Here is a 15778-nt window from a genome sequence, read left to right on the forward strand (position 1 = left end):
TGACCTCATCTTATCAGTCAATTGTTGACAACAATGTGCTCTGGTTTTGGTCGAAACGTATCTAGAGAAACCGTTGATCGGCCTTCGTTCTCGCACGAAAGTCCTATTTAGAAGTTCTGACATAATGACCTACATGGTTCGTGGGTGCTGGTTAATTTTTCTGCTGTGAATTTGAACCAGATTGATAAAGGTGCTGCGTCAAACAATTGTTGCTATATTCAAGAAGGCATCTTGGGACATTCTATCAAAGCGGTCTTTTGGTTCGGCCATCTTCTTTGGCGCCAGTGTTGCAACAAGGACTCGAAATGGAGGAGTTTTCCTAATGAAGAAGTTTCATAGAGGTAATTAGTGGAGTTACAACACAATTTGTCAAGAAGGGAAGGCAACACATGCCTGGGCGCCAGTGGCGTAGTTAAGGTCTCCATGCTTTACTTCTAAGCTTTCTGAGGTTAGAAATGTTTACCAGTGCTTGGCTGCCTACCAGACAAACTTCGTTCTATTGTGTGACTTGCTACCTTCCCCTAATGGACCTGGCCGGCCTTCCCTGCTAAGGTAGTGGTTACGTTGTCGCCTTGTAATGAGCGAGTCTCAGGTTCGATCCACCGGTGAAGGCATAATACAGAGTGACTTGGATTTCACTTTAACCTTTAGCCGCCTGACGGTCGAAATTTTGACCGCCATATGTTTCGCCCAGCAGCGCGTGGCAAGAATTCGTGTGCAATTTCTCAAAAACTACACACGACATTTTAGTTGTATTTTTTTATCTTTAGTATAGGCTACATACGAAGGTATAGCATACTCGAATTACAAAACAATACATCCACTGTTAATGCTATTATCAAGCAAAGTTTCAAAAAGTCCATTGTTTCCCTTCGTATCCCATTCTTACCGCCATATTATTATGGGATAGATTTCTAAAGGTGGCTATAACTTGAGCAATTACTGCATCTTTGAAGAAAATAAATGCTACAAGCAAGAATGGGTAAAAAGCAACATTTTAAGCAACGTCCGACAATTAAGGATTCAGGGGAGACGCGCGGCCAAAGGCCCGATTGTCGAAGTTTGCCCCGCCCACGTGTTAGCACACGGCAGCAATTAACGCACCATTTCTTGAAAACTATACACTGTATTTCAGTTATGTCTTTCTTGTTCATTAGTTTACCTATGAGGGTATTATATACTGCAATTACAAAACAATATTTATATTGTTAATACATTAACAAGCGCTGTTCGAAAAATCCATTTGAATGGCTTATTGCAGAAAGGGACCTGAGTCACTTTTGCACAATTCTGAGAAAAACAATGAAAAATCGTATAATATTAATAGTGTAAGAAAGAAATGTGCCGTTGTTGGCTCAAATATTCAACATAATGAATAGTTAATTTTGCAACCCTCAATGCACCCCCCCCCTGCAGTATGCTGCTAGACACAGTGGAGATGAAAAAATTAACTCCGATACTTCAAAAATGTGACTCAGGTCCCTTTCTGCAATAAGCCATTCATTTGTTTCTCTTTGGTTACTATGAAATAAATTGATGATAAAAGCCTTTAACTCATGAACTACTGCACCTTTTTGAACAATTTAAATTCTAAATTTAAGAATGAGTAAAACGCAACACTTAAAGTATCATCCGAAAATAATAGATCCAAAGGGGATGCGGGGGCAAGGCCCAAAGTTCGAAATTTTCCGTAATTACGCAAAATTTCTGGGTATTTTTTTTTTTTTTTTTAAGTTGCGGCACGTGCATTACATATCCTCATAGACTGGTCTTTGTCGTGCTTTCCTCCAAAATTGGCCCATCCAGCGTCCATAGAGACGATTCTAGAAGCTAAATTCCGCACATTATCCCGACGCTGGCAACACTGCCGCTTTATATAAGGTTATTTACTGAAGAAGTATCAGTCTGATTTCAACGAAGCTTTTGACGGTTGTAGGAATGTACCACCGCTACATACTATATACATTTTTTTTTCTTTCACTTCGATCTATTGAGGGGGGTGCAAGCCGTAAGCCAATTTTGAAAAAAAAATCAACTTTCATCTTCTTCTTCTTCATTTAACACTAATTATTAGGAGGCACGATGTATAAATTTTACGTCCGCTAAAAGCCTTGTGTTTAAGAAATGAAACAAAACTAATTTCATCTGTCTACGTCAATTGCGCGTAGTTCTTGAGTTACGATTTTTTTTGTTTTGTTTTGTTTTTGTTTTTGTAATTCGCAGCAAGTTCGAAAAGTGCGCGGTTGAAAATACGCCGACGTAAACGGGAATACAGGCGCGAGGAAGGTCCGGCGGCTAAAGGTTAAAGCGTAGGCTCAATGCTGGTATCCCTATCAGATATAGTGGACTTGAAACATTACTACCACTAAAAAAAAAAAAAATTCTCTATCACGCCTAAGTTCTTGCAACAATTGTAAAGAAATAAGTTTAAGAATTTTATTTATGTGCTGAAAAAACTTGTTTTCATCCATTTATCTTCAGAAACAAAAATGTATTGTGATGTAAATTCAGATGATTCCATTTGTATTCAGAAAATTTTATGATAAACACATGTTTTAACTATATATAAGCGCCTATCCATGTAATTCGTCAAAAGAAGAAATGTGTCTCTCAATTTTTCTGACATCATTCTTCCGGATTGGACAGATATGAACTTAGCTTTACTGAAATTAAATCAATCTTTGGCCACAGGAATCCCCTTACATGAGATAGTTTTCTCAGAAGACTTAAACACCATATTCCTTCTGGTCGTCTGGAATTTTGCACTTACCGGCTATGCCTTATATCATTATTACAAGAAGTGTCGTTCTTCAACTACAGTAGTACATAAAAATTTAACCTTCACTTATTACGTCACTGTAATTACCTTTCCGACAACTACATTTCTAACAATCACGGCTATATTCCAAATTTTGTTCCGATTCGCATATATATTTTGCTTTCACAAACCTCTGTAGATTTACAGACAATCATTGCAATATTTTTTTAGCCTTCAATGAATATTTTCACCACGTTTACACTGCCGTTATGGTAAAATCATTTCTCACATCGTAAACCTTCACATTTTTAGCATACAGTTATTTAAAATTGATTTAAATTCTTTATTGCTTTTATTATTAGTTATTATATTTTATTTGACATTAGGCCCCAGATTTAGTGATTTTGTACTTTTATTTGAATGGCATACTCTGGGTTATTGTGATTTTAAAGACTGTATTTGGAAACCTTTCCCTGTTCCTTTTTTTAATTGGCCACCTCATTCCTATCCTCACCTAATAATGTCTCGTATCTCCATGACGTCTACATCGCATAGCAGAGACTTCCTGAGACGCCTTCAACATTGGAATTCTACGCGCAGGTGGCCTTCAGAGAGAGCAACTCCATTTACCATCGCCTCTCAGTTCGTGGAGTCAACAATTTCAGTTTTCACCCGGCATACATAAACCCGCCGAGTACTTTGCATTACCTCCTCGAACTTACACTCTCTCGAACTTTTATTCAATTTGCAGATCATACATACTTCCTTTAGGAAACATCATTCGCATTTTTATTGTTACAAAAATTAATCCACATTTTAAATCCACGTCGAAGGAATCATGAACGTGATCTCTAGCACGGTCTTCTCTGTTTTATCTGATATCAGTGGCGGCGATTAGGATGGCGAGGGGGGCCGTTGCACCCAACTTTGTGCCACTTTTACCCCCGCACTTTGCAAAACTTTAACTACCAAGTGATAGTAAACTGTCCTTGCCCCGAGTTTTGGAACGCAATCCCCGCCACTGTGTGATACATAATGGCGTCTGGCATTACGTAGCCATTTTGTTTTCTCTCGGTGCTACTGTGGGTAATTCAGCTGCCTATTCCTTGAAAGTTTGGGATTATGTGGCGATATTTCAACTGGTGCAAGAGCGATAAAACGCATCATGGACAGTTGACGTGAGAGATAGTCAAAAGCCACAAGAAATAAATATTACAATACCACCGCCTGCTTAACGGCACTTCTCACTTAATGGTCCTGCAACTTACGAAACCTTTTGGTTCTGATATAGTCACAAGCCACATTCCTGGTTTTCTCCAAGGTTGAAAACTACAGAAGAACATGGACATTCAACTTTATTGATTGTATATTATGAACAACATGCATACGATGTATATTCATCTCAATCCCGTGTCCATAAATTACGATGCTGATTTATGAGTGAGCGCGAAACATTGAATCGGCTGTATCTCAAAACTGTATACGTGTGTATTATGACTATCTCTGACCCCTTCATATATATGATGTGAGAAGTAATTAGGCATTGAAAATTTGCTGTAGTTTTTGTAATGTTTAAGCAATCTCAATTAAACTTTCTACACATACACATTATGGAATAGGATTACTTATGTGCATACGAATATTAGTAACAAACATTCTGAAAATTAGCAAATAAAACCTTAAGATGTAATTTAACAATGTGATGGCATTTTGAATAGAACCTGACAATGTTGTAATGGTATGTTTGGCTCAACGTATCTCGCTGGGAAACACTGGTGAGCTTGTCTTCATGCAAGACGGCGCGCCGCCACACTTTTCACTTGCCGTACGGACCTGGTTGTACTGCAGTTTTCGGGGACGTTGGCTGGGACGACGAGGACCTCACGAATGGCCTGCCAGAAGTCCAGACCTCACGACCCGTGACTTTGTTTTCCTATGGGGCTGGGCACAGGAGGAAGTGTACGACACAAAACACCTCACTGTGGAACAATTGGAGGCACGGATTCACTAGGGCTAAGATTTTGATTACCTTAAAATTGCCAAAAAATGGCCTTTATAAAATGCATTTATGACCTAATACATGCAATAAAATGCCCTATAAACTTAGAAAAATTATCTAAAAATTCTGAAAGATTTGTACAACAAATTTATAAACTACCAAGAGAAATTCAAATTACAAATTAACGTTACACTTACAGTATCTATCACATGTTCATTACGTATGGTAGTACAAGTAAGAAAGTTCACTTTTTGTCATATTTTACACTTTAAGTACTGAATTGCAGTACATAATGGAAATCATATGCAAATTTTCAAAAATGAATGATTGTCGGTTGTCGGACAAGAGAGCCTTGTAAATAGAAAAACTTCCCTCGACTTTTAATGAACTTTACTAGAAATGAACAATATTACTTGCTGTTAAGTCACTTTCAAATCCATGGAGTGCAAATTGTTTCCCTTACAAAATGTCCGATACAGAGCACACAACTTTGTACCCCTCGTTTTTCAACAATAATCCGTTCGGCGACAATGTAAATTTACTGATAGAGGGGTAAATCACATTGATGAGCTGAATTGTTACACAACAGCTTGTGTCATCAATACTGCACAGAATTTATTTGCGCTGAAGGCAATGAGACGAGGGTCGGGAACCTCTCTCCTTCAAAGGGTTACTTTTGCATTTAAAATGCCCCTTCTTTCACCAAAATGTAGAAAAATATGACTTTTAAAAGGCCGAAAAATGCCTTAAACGGTTTAAAAAGTTTAAAAAATGACCTTTACTCCAAAAAGGGTCAAAAATGAAAAAAATGCCCTAACAAAGGCATCCCAATTTATTCACTTACGTGTAAAACACGTTCCTATCTATCCACTTATGCAACGTTTCTCTCTTACCAAAAAGAAAAAAATATGCATATGCATCAAAATCCTAGCCCTAGTTATCACAAACATCTCGAAGGAATCCTACAGAAGATCGAGGATTCCAGCCTCGTTCGTTGGAGGAAACTTGTGGATGCCGCCGGTGCGTACATTGAATTCTGAGCTGGCGTATATGTAATCCTATACGTATAGCTATGTACAGCAAATTTCATTGAGATTGCTTAAATATTACCTGCGCCTGTCGCTTGAAGCTGGGAGATTTACGTGCACACATCTAACTTTTCCTTAAAACAGATGAGATATTGGCTTTTTGCATTCTTAGTGCAAATTAATCATTGTTATTGTTGCTGAATTCTAACAGTTTATTTTCTACCTTAATGTAAGTTAGTGGATCAATATTAGTAAGTGACTGCACAACGTAAATAAACACCAACATCTACTTGGAATGGATGAGCCTGCCATCTATCGTTGTGTTTGGCAACTCAACTAGTAATTTTCATCTGGTTTCGATACACACTTCTGATTTTAACAAGTTTTAGATAAGTTTTAATGTTTTTTTATTTAAAAATGTAATTCATTCCACATGCCAGGGTACGTTCAATATTATTTTAAGAATTTGCAGTTTATTACAAGTATATTAGGAATCCAAGATGTTTTTATTACACATAATTTTTAATTTACGAGAAAAATCAAATATATGTATTATTTTTTTATTTTAAGGAAGCCATTATCGAGGCCTGTTATAATGACTCTGCATAACGTTATATTAATAATGATGGTAAGTATGCTGATATTTGACCTTAATTTGATTTTAGATTAATTAAAATTATTAACCATCAACTCGAGCCACTCGATTTTCATAACGTACTTGGATATAAAAAGAAGTCATTCAATATTTGCTTTTTGCACTTTATTGTCTTAAAAAATAACTTTGTTGAACATGTTTACATGCACTGCGGACAATTAAAATAAGGCAGTTAACACAAAGTAAACTAAAATAATAACAGCACTGGATCTACGGTAGTGAGTACTTTGTGTCTCCACATTACGTGGATTACAGATATTTCAGTTTGCACAGTGCAACTCTACCAGCACTTAAGAAGTTCACCAACGCTCTACATGGAATTTACATGGGCGTAACGAGTTCGTAGCGCCTCATGCGGCAGAATTTCGAAGCAAAGAATTTTCACAGGGTCCTGGGGTTAAAACTGTTTCATTGTAAAATAAATGGCAAGAAAATGTAATATTTCATACATACAAGGCCTGTTCAAGAAAGAAACCGAACTCTTTTTGTAAAGTTTGTATATAAAATAATTGAAGAGAACCGACAGTGGTGGTGCCTAGCGGTGTTCTTAGTTATTAACTTGGCCCAGTTTCAAAGCTGTTGCTAACCGCAGTAATACAGTAGATCGCGTAGAGTGCAGGTGTGTTGAGTGCCTGAGGCGATTTTCAGACCATAAAGAGATCTGTGTGAAATTGCAGAGAACTTTCAAAGAGACGTACAACATGTTACATGAAGCCTATGGCGAGGAATGTTTCAGTCTAACACAGTGTTACGAACGGTACAGTGGGTCGGAAAATCCTTACCATGACCCCAAAAAGCACGAATGAGTAGATCCCATGTTCCATTCGGAGTTTGTGCCGCATGGTTCCACAGTGAATGTAGCATTCTATGTTAACGTCATGCAACGATTATTAAAAATGTTGCGGCACAATAGACCACAGATGTGGCAGAACAGGTACTGGTTGGTTCATCACAATAATGCACGTGCTCAATCCTCACTCGTTGTCCAGGAGTTTTTGGGAAAGCACCAGACACCTGTTGTCCCACAACCAGTCTACTCCTCTGACTTGGCACCAGCAGACTTCTTCCTCTTCCCCAAGTTGAAATCAAGCCTCAAAGGGCACCCATTCTAGACAATAGAATATATCAAGGAGAATTCGCTACAGGACTTACAGGCCATTCCAAAACTGGAGTTCCAGCAGGAATTCCAGGACTGGAAGAAGTGGCGTGGATGGAAGTAATTTGAATGAGACAGGTTGAATTTTGTAAAAGTTCGGTCTCTTTTTGAACAGCCCTTGTATATGGAAAAATTAGCAGTCTGTTTTTTTAAATTGTGTATTTTACCAAATAAGAAACCACGCTTGGGAAAAATAGACACCGTTGATGATATCAGTGCTAGAAAAGGTATCAGATTCCGTTGCAGTAGCACTGCTAGACAAATCCACATTAAGTGGCCCACTATGAATTTCGCAAACGATGTTCCCATGTTTGAGTCCCGGTCTGGGCATGACTGTTCTTTGTAAGTGTATCTTCATCAATAGCTTGTTATCTAGTCATCACTCATCCTCACCGTCATGAGTGGAAGTGACGAAAGAGCGATGTAAAATAAGAAAAAATGCCATTCAGATGCTTCCAAATATAGCAAGGTGTAACCTCTTGGTGGAGAGACCATCACAGCACGCTACGAAGCCGTTGGTCAAGGGTTGGGAGATCCTGGGAAAGACATGAAATGTTTGTATGTATCTGTCAGGTTGAAAATTAAAAGGAAGAAATTGTGAAAAGAAGGAAATAAAAAGGAAAACATGACAAGAGTTTTTGATAAGGAAAAGAAAGAATGTTTTTGTTGCGTGTTGCCCATTTTTATCTGGATCAGGGGTGTCCATCCCTCCCAAATGGTAGAAGATTCATCCCCCCCCTTATGCCGAATTATTTACTATTTTTTTTTTTTGATCAGCCAAACTTTGCGGAACAATATAATACAGACATACATATTTAAGCAATGTATATTATATTGTATGTTACTTTGAGTTTTGACGTTGAATGAAATAAAAATTTACATTAATGATAATAACTTTTGATGTTGCAAAGTTGTTGCAGCAAACTTATTGATAATTGAAGATTAAAATTGGTAAACGCTGTAAGTGCCACAAGAATTCAAACACCGTTTTCCACGTTAAACTGTGAAATGTGCTATGCTTTATAATGTGGTAAACGTGAAAAGTGACTGGTAGCCCTCTTAAGTAGTTCAAAGGACGTGTGAAGAGGTCACTAGTGTGAACGTTCGTACGGGCTGATGTGCTGAACGATGCGATTTCCCAACACTTCGCTTCTGGCACTTACAACGTTTACCACATTTAGTCATCAATTTCCTAATTTTGTACAACTTTTAAAATTGTTAGTGTGCTGAACCTTATCCTGAAAAGTTTGTCTACTTGATTAACCTTGTATTAATACAAACAGCACTTCCTCCCCCCTTTCAAACCGATTCTAAAGTCATAAAGAGGTGGTGTTTCATTTCAATCCCATACCAGCGACCACAGGTAGGTAAAACAACTGTACATAATAACCATAACTAAAAATCAATAACAAGCCAATCAAACGAAACGATCCACCCAATTTTTGTGTGAAGATATACAGTATAGAATTGATAGCTAAACTATAAAATGTTGTCTCCCTCAAAAATTCCCATGACGCAGGCGCGTCATGAATATCCCCCGTGGGCACCCCTCATCTTTACTTCAAGAGTGTGTAACGTTGATCGGTTTTTATAACACTGTAGCCGACCTGCGTGGCGGAGTGGTTAACACAGCGCGCAAGGTCATCAGTAGTTCCGGGTTCCAGTCCACTCCTGGGCATGGGTGCTTGTGAGTGTCTCTTCATTAATTTCATCATATCATCACTCATCCTAATCTTCCCAATAGGCAAAGTTGCAGAAAAGCGAAGTAAAATAAATAAAATCGAATCGAATTATCACGATATAAATAATCACTTCTCGGAGAACAACTACAAATTACAAACCTAATCTAAGGCCACATGAGACGTAGAATAAACCTTAAGACATTGGTTGAAATATCATAAACATCCACCCTACTTGTCAGTCAACACTACAGGACTTCCTCTGACGTCAGTTACATATAATTTATACTTACAAAGAAAACACAGAATTTGATAATAAGAATATTAATTTCGAAAAATTTTCTTCAATTACACTATAAAAACTATGATTATAAATGAACTTGCGTCATCCTCTCTCCTCTCCTATCAACCGGAAAGAAACATACAGGTTAGTCAATAACCATTTGACAGAATTTTGTTGATTTCGCATTGACTTGTCTTCTTCCAGCAGATCGTTCCAGCCACTCGAGCGATATTCCATTCATGGAAACGTGAAAGGGATGATATACGCTCTCTTCCATTTTCCAATTCGAGCAATGAGCGCCTTTTTAGAAGTGACGTCGACAAAGTATTCTCTTCTTGTGCACTCAATGGTGGACAAATAGACTTTCCGTCAGTGACCATGATGCTCTTTCTTCTCTCTCTCTCTCTCTCTCTCTCTCTCTCTTTCTTTCTCCTTCTTTCTAACCCTGTTTCGTTTTTTCTCCCCCATTTTCTCTTTCTCCCTCTTTTTACATATAAACAGAGTATCGCAAAACAACTTCACCGATGCTTGGGTGCTGCTACATATCATAAAAACAAGTAACTTTCCCTCATAAACATTACCTCGAAAGCGCTTAGTTTCTGCGCTATAAGCGCTTAGTTTCTGCGCTATAAGCGCTTAAAATCTAACCTGTATGTATGCAACCCAACACACAAAGCATTGCATGAAATTTGTTGTTGAAGTTAGTCATTTGTTTTTCTAAAAAAAATACGTAAAACTATACCTAAAAATATATTGTTATTGATACACTCATCTGAAACCTTATTTAAATAAAAGCTTACCCTATTCTAAACAAAAGAAAATAAACTTGACGGTTCTACGTCAAACCTGAGGGAAGATACAATCATTTATAACCTAATGTGTGTCATTCAAACTGAAGCTGCATGAAGCGCACACGCAGATTTTAAAAAGCGCGTAACTTCTTAACCCCTTTACCAATTTCACAAAAATTGTCATTTTTGTAATCAGCAACAAAAGTTCTATAAGTATACAGAATTTAATCAAAATCGGGGTTGGTGGATGATGTTTTTAGAAAATTCTGGATGATTTATCATGGAATGACCCAGCACTTTAGAGGTTATGTTTACAAGCAAAGTTGCTTGTTTTCATGATATCTATCAGCACCGACCATCGTTGAAGTCATTTTATTGGCACCCACGAACCACAGAAACGTATAGAGCACATAAAAACAAACAATTATTCTGAATAATATTTTTGTCGTTAGTGCCACGTTTCGGAGCCACAGTCATTCAAAAACGTCCGTTTTGCCGCCTGTATGCTGGCAACCCAACCCAACATTTTATCGATCCTGTGACGTTATTTCCTGCGGCGAAAAAGGGGCACAAGAAACAGTGTTGCAAGGAACACATAAATTTTGTGAAAAATGGCTACCTAACAATTATGTGCTGTAAAACGAAGCAAGGAAGGCGTCCAGTAGACCAATATGAAGCTAACCAACGGCATGAAAAATTGGTATCCCTTCATCAATTTCATTACTCTTCGCGATTATCCAAAAACAGCAGAAAAAAATATGTGAAAAACATTATTTTGTCTTGCAGGTTTTCCACTCCATTCGTGCATGCAACAGCCAACCAGAGAGCTTCCTGTGGCCTCTGTTCAGATACGTGGTCCACGTGCTAGACCACTTGCCAGGTGACACAGGATGCGCATTCGGCAAATCCCTCCACGACTACGTCCGCTACCTTCTGTTCGACGCTCACCTGATCGACGTTCTGTCAGAGATCGACGACGACGACTTGCAATCGGCCCTCGACATCATCTCCAAGAGCGAGAACCCCGAAGGAAGCTTCAGGGAGTTTTCCTTCGGATACAGCTACAGCGACGAGCTCTCCTTCATTTGGCAGATGACCAACAACTTGGTGATCGAGCCGTTTGGGTTGCGCTACGTAACTGAGCAGGTTCGGCTACCAGACGGGGAAGTCTCTGATCAGCTGTTGTACCTTCTGGATGGAGCCGTCGAATCCGGAGCGTTGACAGGGTTGCTGGAGGTGTGGGCCAGGTACTTTGCTGATAAGCTGAAAGACGGTGATAGCTTTGTTCGTGTGGTACTGAACGGTGTGCCTAGTGTGGAAACCATTTGAAGAAAATCATCGCTAGATTTTTAGTATTAGGGAGAATAAATGCGGGGGATCCAGTAGTTGTTCGATTTCAACATATTTTCCAATCGTATTAAAAACATTGTTACTACATGTACATTACACACACACACTTATAGTTTCATTTCGTGAAATTGCCGTCTTGTTGTGCATAAGTGTTGAATGGTAGACCTCGCAAACTCGGAACTGAAGGTACCAGATTCGAGCCTTCCTAGGCATGAATGTTCCTTTGTGAGTTTCTCTTCATTAATTTCGTGTAGACTCACCATTTCATGGTTGTCGTCAATTGGCCAAATGTGGCAGAAAAGGAACGTAAAATATGAAAATTAAATAATGATAATAATAATGAAAATAAACTGAAAATATGAAAAACTTTTCTGAAACCGGCATATACCAAATACACTTTAAGACGTAATATTATTCCTGGAATCATACTATTTTCCTTTATACACTGTATCTTATGGCGCAGTTTACCCTGGGATATTGTCTGACCATATAGTGCAGGATCACTGTGGTTTTGATTTGAATGTATATGAACATAATGTAGTTCTTTGCAAGCCAAAAGATGGTGATGATGTTAGGGTGTCCGGAATACCCTGGATCCACCCACTGCATACGCCCATGTCACTAGATATCTATTACACCCATTTATTCTTAGTTCTTAATGTATCTTCGGGAGGCTAATTTTTGCATACATATACGAGGGGCGTACTATAATGATTTACACTTTATTGTAGGGAGGGTTTACTGTTTTCATATTGTTTTGTTTCATACGCTGTATCTAAAAAATACCAAAAAACAATTCCGATGTTCTAAATTCTGACTAAATTCAGAGGCGCCACCAGCTATGGGCGTAGGTGGTTTCCTAGCCCAACATTCTGGTCCATCCAAATAGCTAACATTACTAACGAAGCAGAAGGAATGAGTGGCAGGAACCTGGAAGCCCACCGTCTTTTGTTCATGCAAATTGAACGCGAATTATTGCTGACATATATCGTAGCGGCAGGTGAAGAAGTAATCAGCGTCATCTGCTCAATTTTGGAGGCAACCAATCAGGACGAGGCGTTCCATCCGCACCTGCTGCCGTGATACTATTTGGCAAGATTTGGCATTCAATTTGCTTCGGCTGGGAAACAGTTTTAACCACTCTAGACATTTCCAACGAAGTAACACTCCTAGACCAGCATGAATTATCTCTTAATACTCATCTTGAGTGTTTATAATTATGGAAAATTGTATGTAGAATTGCTCATTGTAGCTATGTGACTTGCCGAGAACAGCAATAAATATGACGTAATTGTGTTTTTAATGGAAATGTATTTACAAAAATTGTACTACAAAGTAAAAAAGAAAGTTAAATCTAAGTGGTTGCAACTTACAAAATATGTTATAGGACGCTGTATTAAGTACACCTTTGTTGTAAATCGTCATGCAATCAGACAAACAAACTTTAATGAGAAAGTATTTAGATGAAGCTAGATAAACCAGCTACCCCCCTTACTTGTGAAAGAGCGTTCTCATTCCGGTCCTGTTACGGAACCCAACAGAACCCATTAGAATTTAAGTTTTACTGAATCTTTAACAATCCTGTCTAAATTATTCACAAATGTGTACACATTACGCTTTTTCCCAACAGTACAGTTCAGGTTGTCTGGCTATGCAATGTAGGATTACATACTGTGGTTTGGAATTACATGGTTGTCAACATAATAGGGAAAGAAAACATTTACTACAAGTAACTTTCAACGAACTCTAACTGATTTTACGGGTTTCAATTTTGGGGTTTGGGTTTAATGTACCCTCCCTCCTCTTTCCTACGTCACTGGTGCGGATACAACAGCTTCGTCACTGAACGGTGGTCATGCTGTGATGGCTACTACTTGGCAACACTGCTGTCTAGGCTCTCGCTTTAGCCTTGAAAGCGCCAATGTTCAAAGAGCCTTGCACACCAGCGCCGCCACCGGCAGCTCCCTTTTGTTGGGGATCCTGGTTCATTTCCCGATAGTAGTAGTCAGGCAAGGCACCGCCGTAGTCAACATCGCCCCCGTAGTCGGGGTACGACCCGTCGCTCCCGGCTTGGAGAGACCCTCCTCCCGATAATCCGGCCCCAATGCCGAAGTTAAGGCCGCCCCCTCCTCCTGTAGCGTTTCCATCTTCGTCAGAGTTGAGGGCGGAACCGAGTTGAGTTGCCATACTGCCCATCTTGTGTTTGATGGAGGAAATGCCGCTCGCGATAAGGCCGAAGGTCGCGTATGTCTGAAAAGTAAAGGGAAAAAACATATATTGGAGTTGCAGTGTCAGATTCACAATGTTTTATGCTTAATATACAGGGTGAGCCAAAAATCAGGTCACATATGAAAACAAATACGTGCACGCAAACCTAAACGTGATTGATATGCAATGGTTACAGTTACAGTACATGTTCAAAAAGTGCACCATCTGCTTGAACGCATGCTTCAATTCGACGCTTCCAGTTGCGTGAGACGTTTTCTAGTGTAGTAGAAGGTGATTTGGTAGATGGCGCGTGTGATCATTTCTTTAACGTGGTCCAAGCTCTTTATTTTCATACAGGAGTGTCAGGTCTGGCGACCGTGGTGGCCATTCACACATGTAAACTGACTTTTGCCTCACCCTGTAGTAAGAAAAATGTAAAGCTACCCCTCCAACATGCCTTGAAGGCATATAGAGGAAATGTACAGATGGATAGATTCGCAATAGCGAAAATTTGTGAAGGTGACGTGATCAGCACTACCCTCTGGTCACTTTTGCACGCCAGGTAGCTATTTATTAGATGCTAGGTGAACCCTAGAGCCACTTCATGCAGGGACAAAGTTGGAAAAATTTCTACCTGGAATTACTCATCTCGAGAATCGAACTCTGGGTTCTCCCGTAGCAGTCAGACGCCATACCGACTGGAACACACGTAAGTACTGACAGGACCACTACTATAGCAAGAAGCAATAGTACCGAGGGCAACCACGTCTCTGCATTGTCTAGTCTTGAACTTTGAGGCAAGATCGAGGCTAGGGTGAGGTAGTTGCTCTGGGAATTCAGAGATGAAATGGTACCTCATAAGATTCTTGAGACTTGTGTCTCTAAGTAACCAAACCGTGTGCGTGTTTGCATCTCAGCACACCAATTCCTACATAACTTGTCTTATTTTACGCATTTTGCTCGCACTATAGGCTAATCGCGACGATGAGGAGGAATGACGAAATTGATGATGTTAGAGTGACACGCACATGCCGAGAGCGAGAGTCGAACTCGTCGGATTCTCCGTTGGTAGCGTGAGTGGAAGGCAACGCGTTCAGCCACCAAGGCCAAAAAACACAACAGAGCAAATATCGAATAAAGCTAAAGGGTTGCGATCACGTGACTCTTCTCTCCCACTGTGTATTCATACTCGATTCACCTTCTTACTTGTTCCTTAACCCTCTGGTGAAATGCATATTGTTGGATGTATTGGTGATAAAAATCGTAACACATAAGAGATGGTATTTTTACTTGTGATCCACTCCACACGTTTCACAACGAAAACCTTCGTTATTACTTCGTGGTTGCAACTTAAGCACCCCAAACCCCTTGCAATCCAAGGATCCCGAGTTCGATACCCGGTGGAGGCACATTTCACAGTGGTCCTGATCCCACTTTAAATTTTAGGTCCAGTACCGATTAGCCTTTCTGTGCATAAAGTGGACTTGAAACAACAATTCCAATCCAAGCACGCCAATTTTTTATGTATTAATACTTAAAACAGCCAGGAAGCCGGTTTATAAATTAAGGTGTTTTTAGTATACTTAGTACTTGTCTGAATTTGCTAATATTTTACATTTTATGCTCACATAACTCTATTTTCTGTGTAAATCAGTAATCTACAAATCGACCCCGACTTAGCAGCCATTTAAGCAGAGCATTTGAGTCATAATCATCTTACAGGAGGTGCCAACTTCCCTGACGAAAGGGTTAACACAGAGCCCTTCAACGCCAGACATCAAGGGTTCGAATCCCAATCTGACTGTCCCTTCATACTCATCACTCACACTCAACATGGAAATTAGCCAAAAATGGCAGAAAAGCGACGTCAA

At 39.4% G+C, this 15778-nt stretch overlaps 1 protein-coding gene across 1 annotated transcript; it reads left to right on the forward strand.

Annotated features, from left to right (window-relative positions):
* Nucleotides 1-82: 82 nt before the first annotated feature.
* Nucleotides 83-12960, forward strand: LOC146001995 (uncharacterized). The gene is made up of 3 exons (XM_083139699.1): nucleotides 83-341; nucleotides 6356-6413; nucleotides 11136-12960. The coding sequence occupies exons 2-3, from the start codon at nucleotides 6381-6383 to the stop codon at nucleotides 11676-11678; spliced, it is 576 nt and encodes a 191-aa protein (XP_082995825.1). The 5' UTR covers nucleotides 83-341; nucleotides 6356-6380; the 3' UTR covers nucleotides 11679-12960.
* Nucleotides 12961-15778: the final 2818 nt, after the last annotated feature.

This window comes from Lepisma saccharinum, chromosome 18 (genome assembly GCF_977018435.1).
Source record: "Lepisma saccharinum chromosome 18, izLepSacc3.1, whole genome shotgun sequence".
NCBI lineage: Eukaryota > Metazoa > Arthropoda > Insecta > Zygentoma > Lepismatidae > Lepisma > Lepisma saccharinum.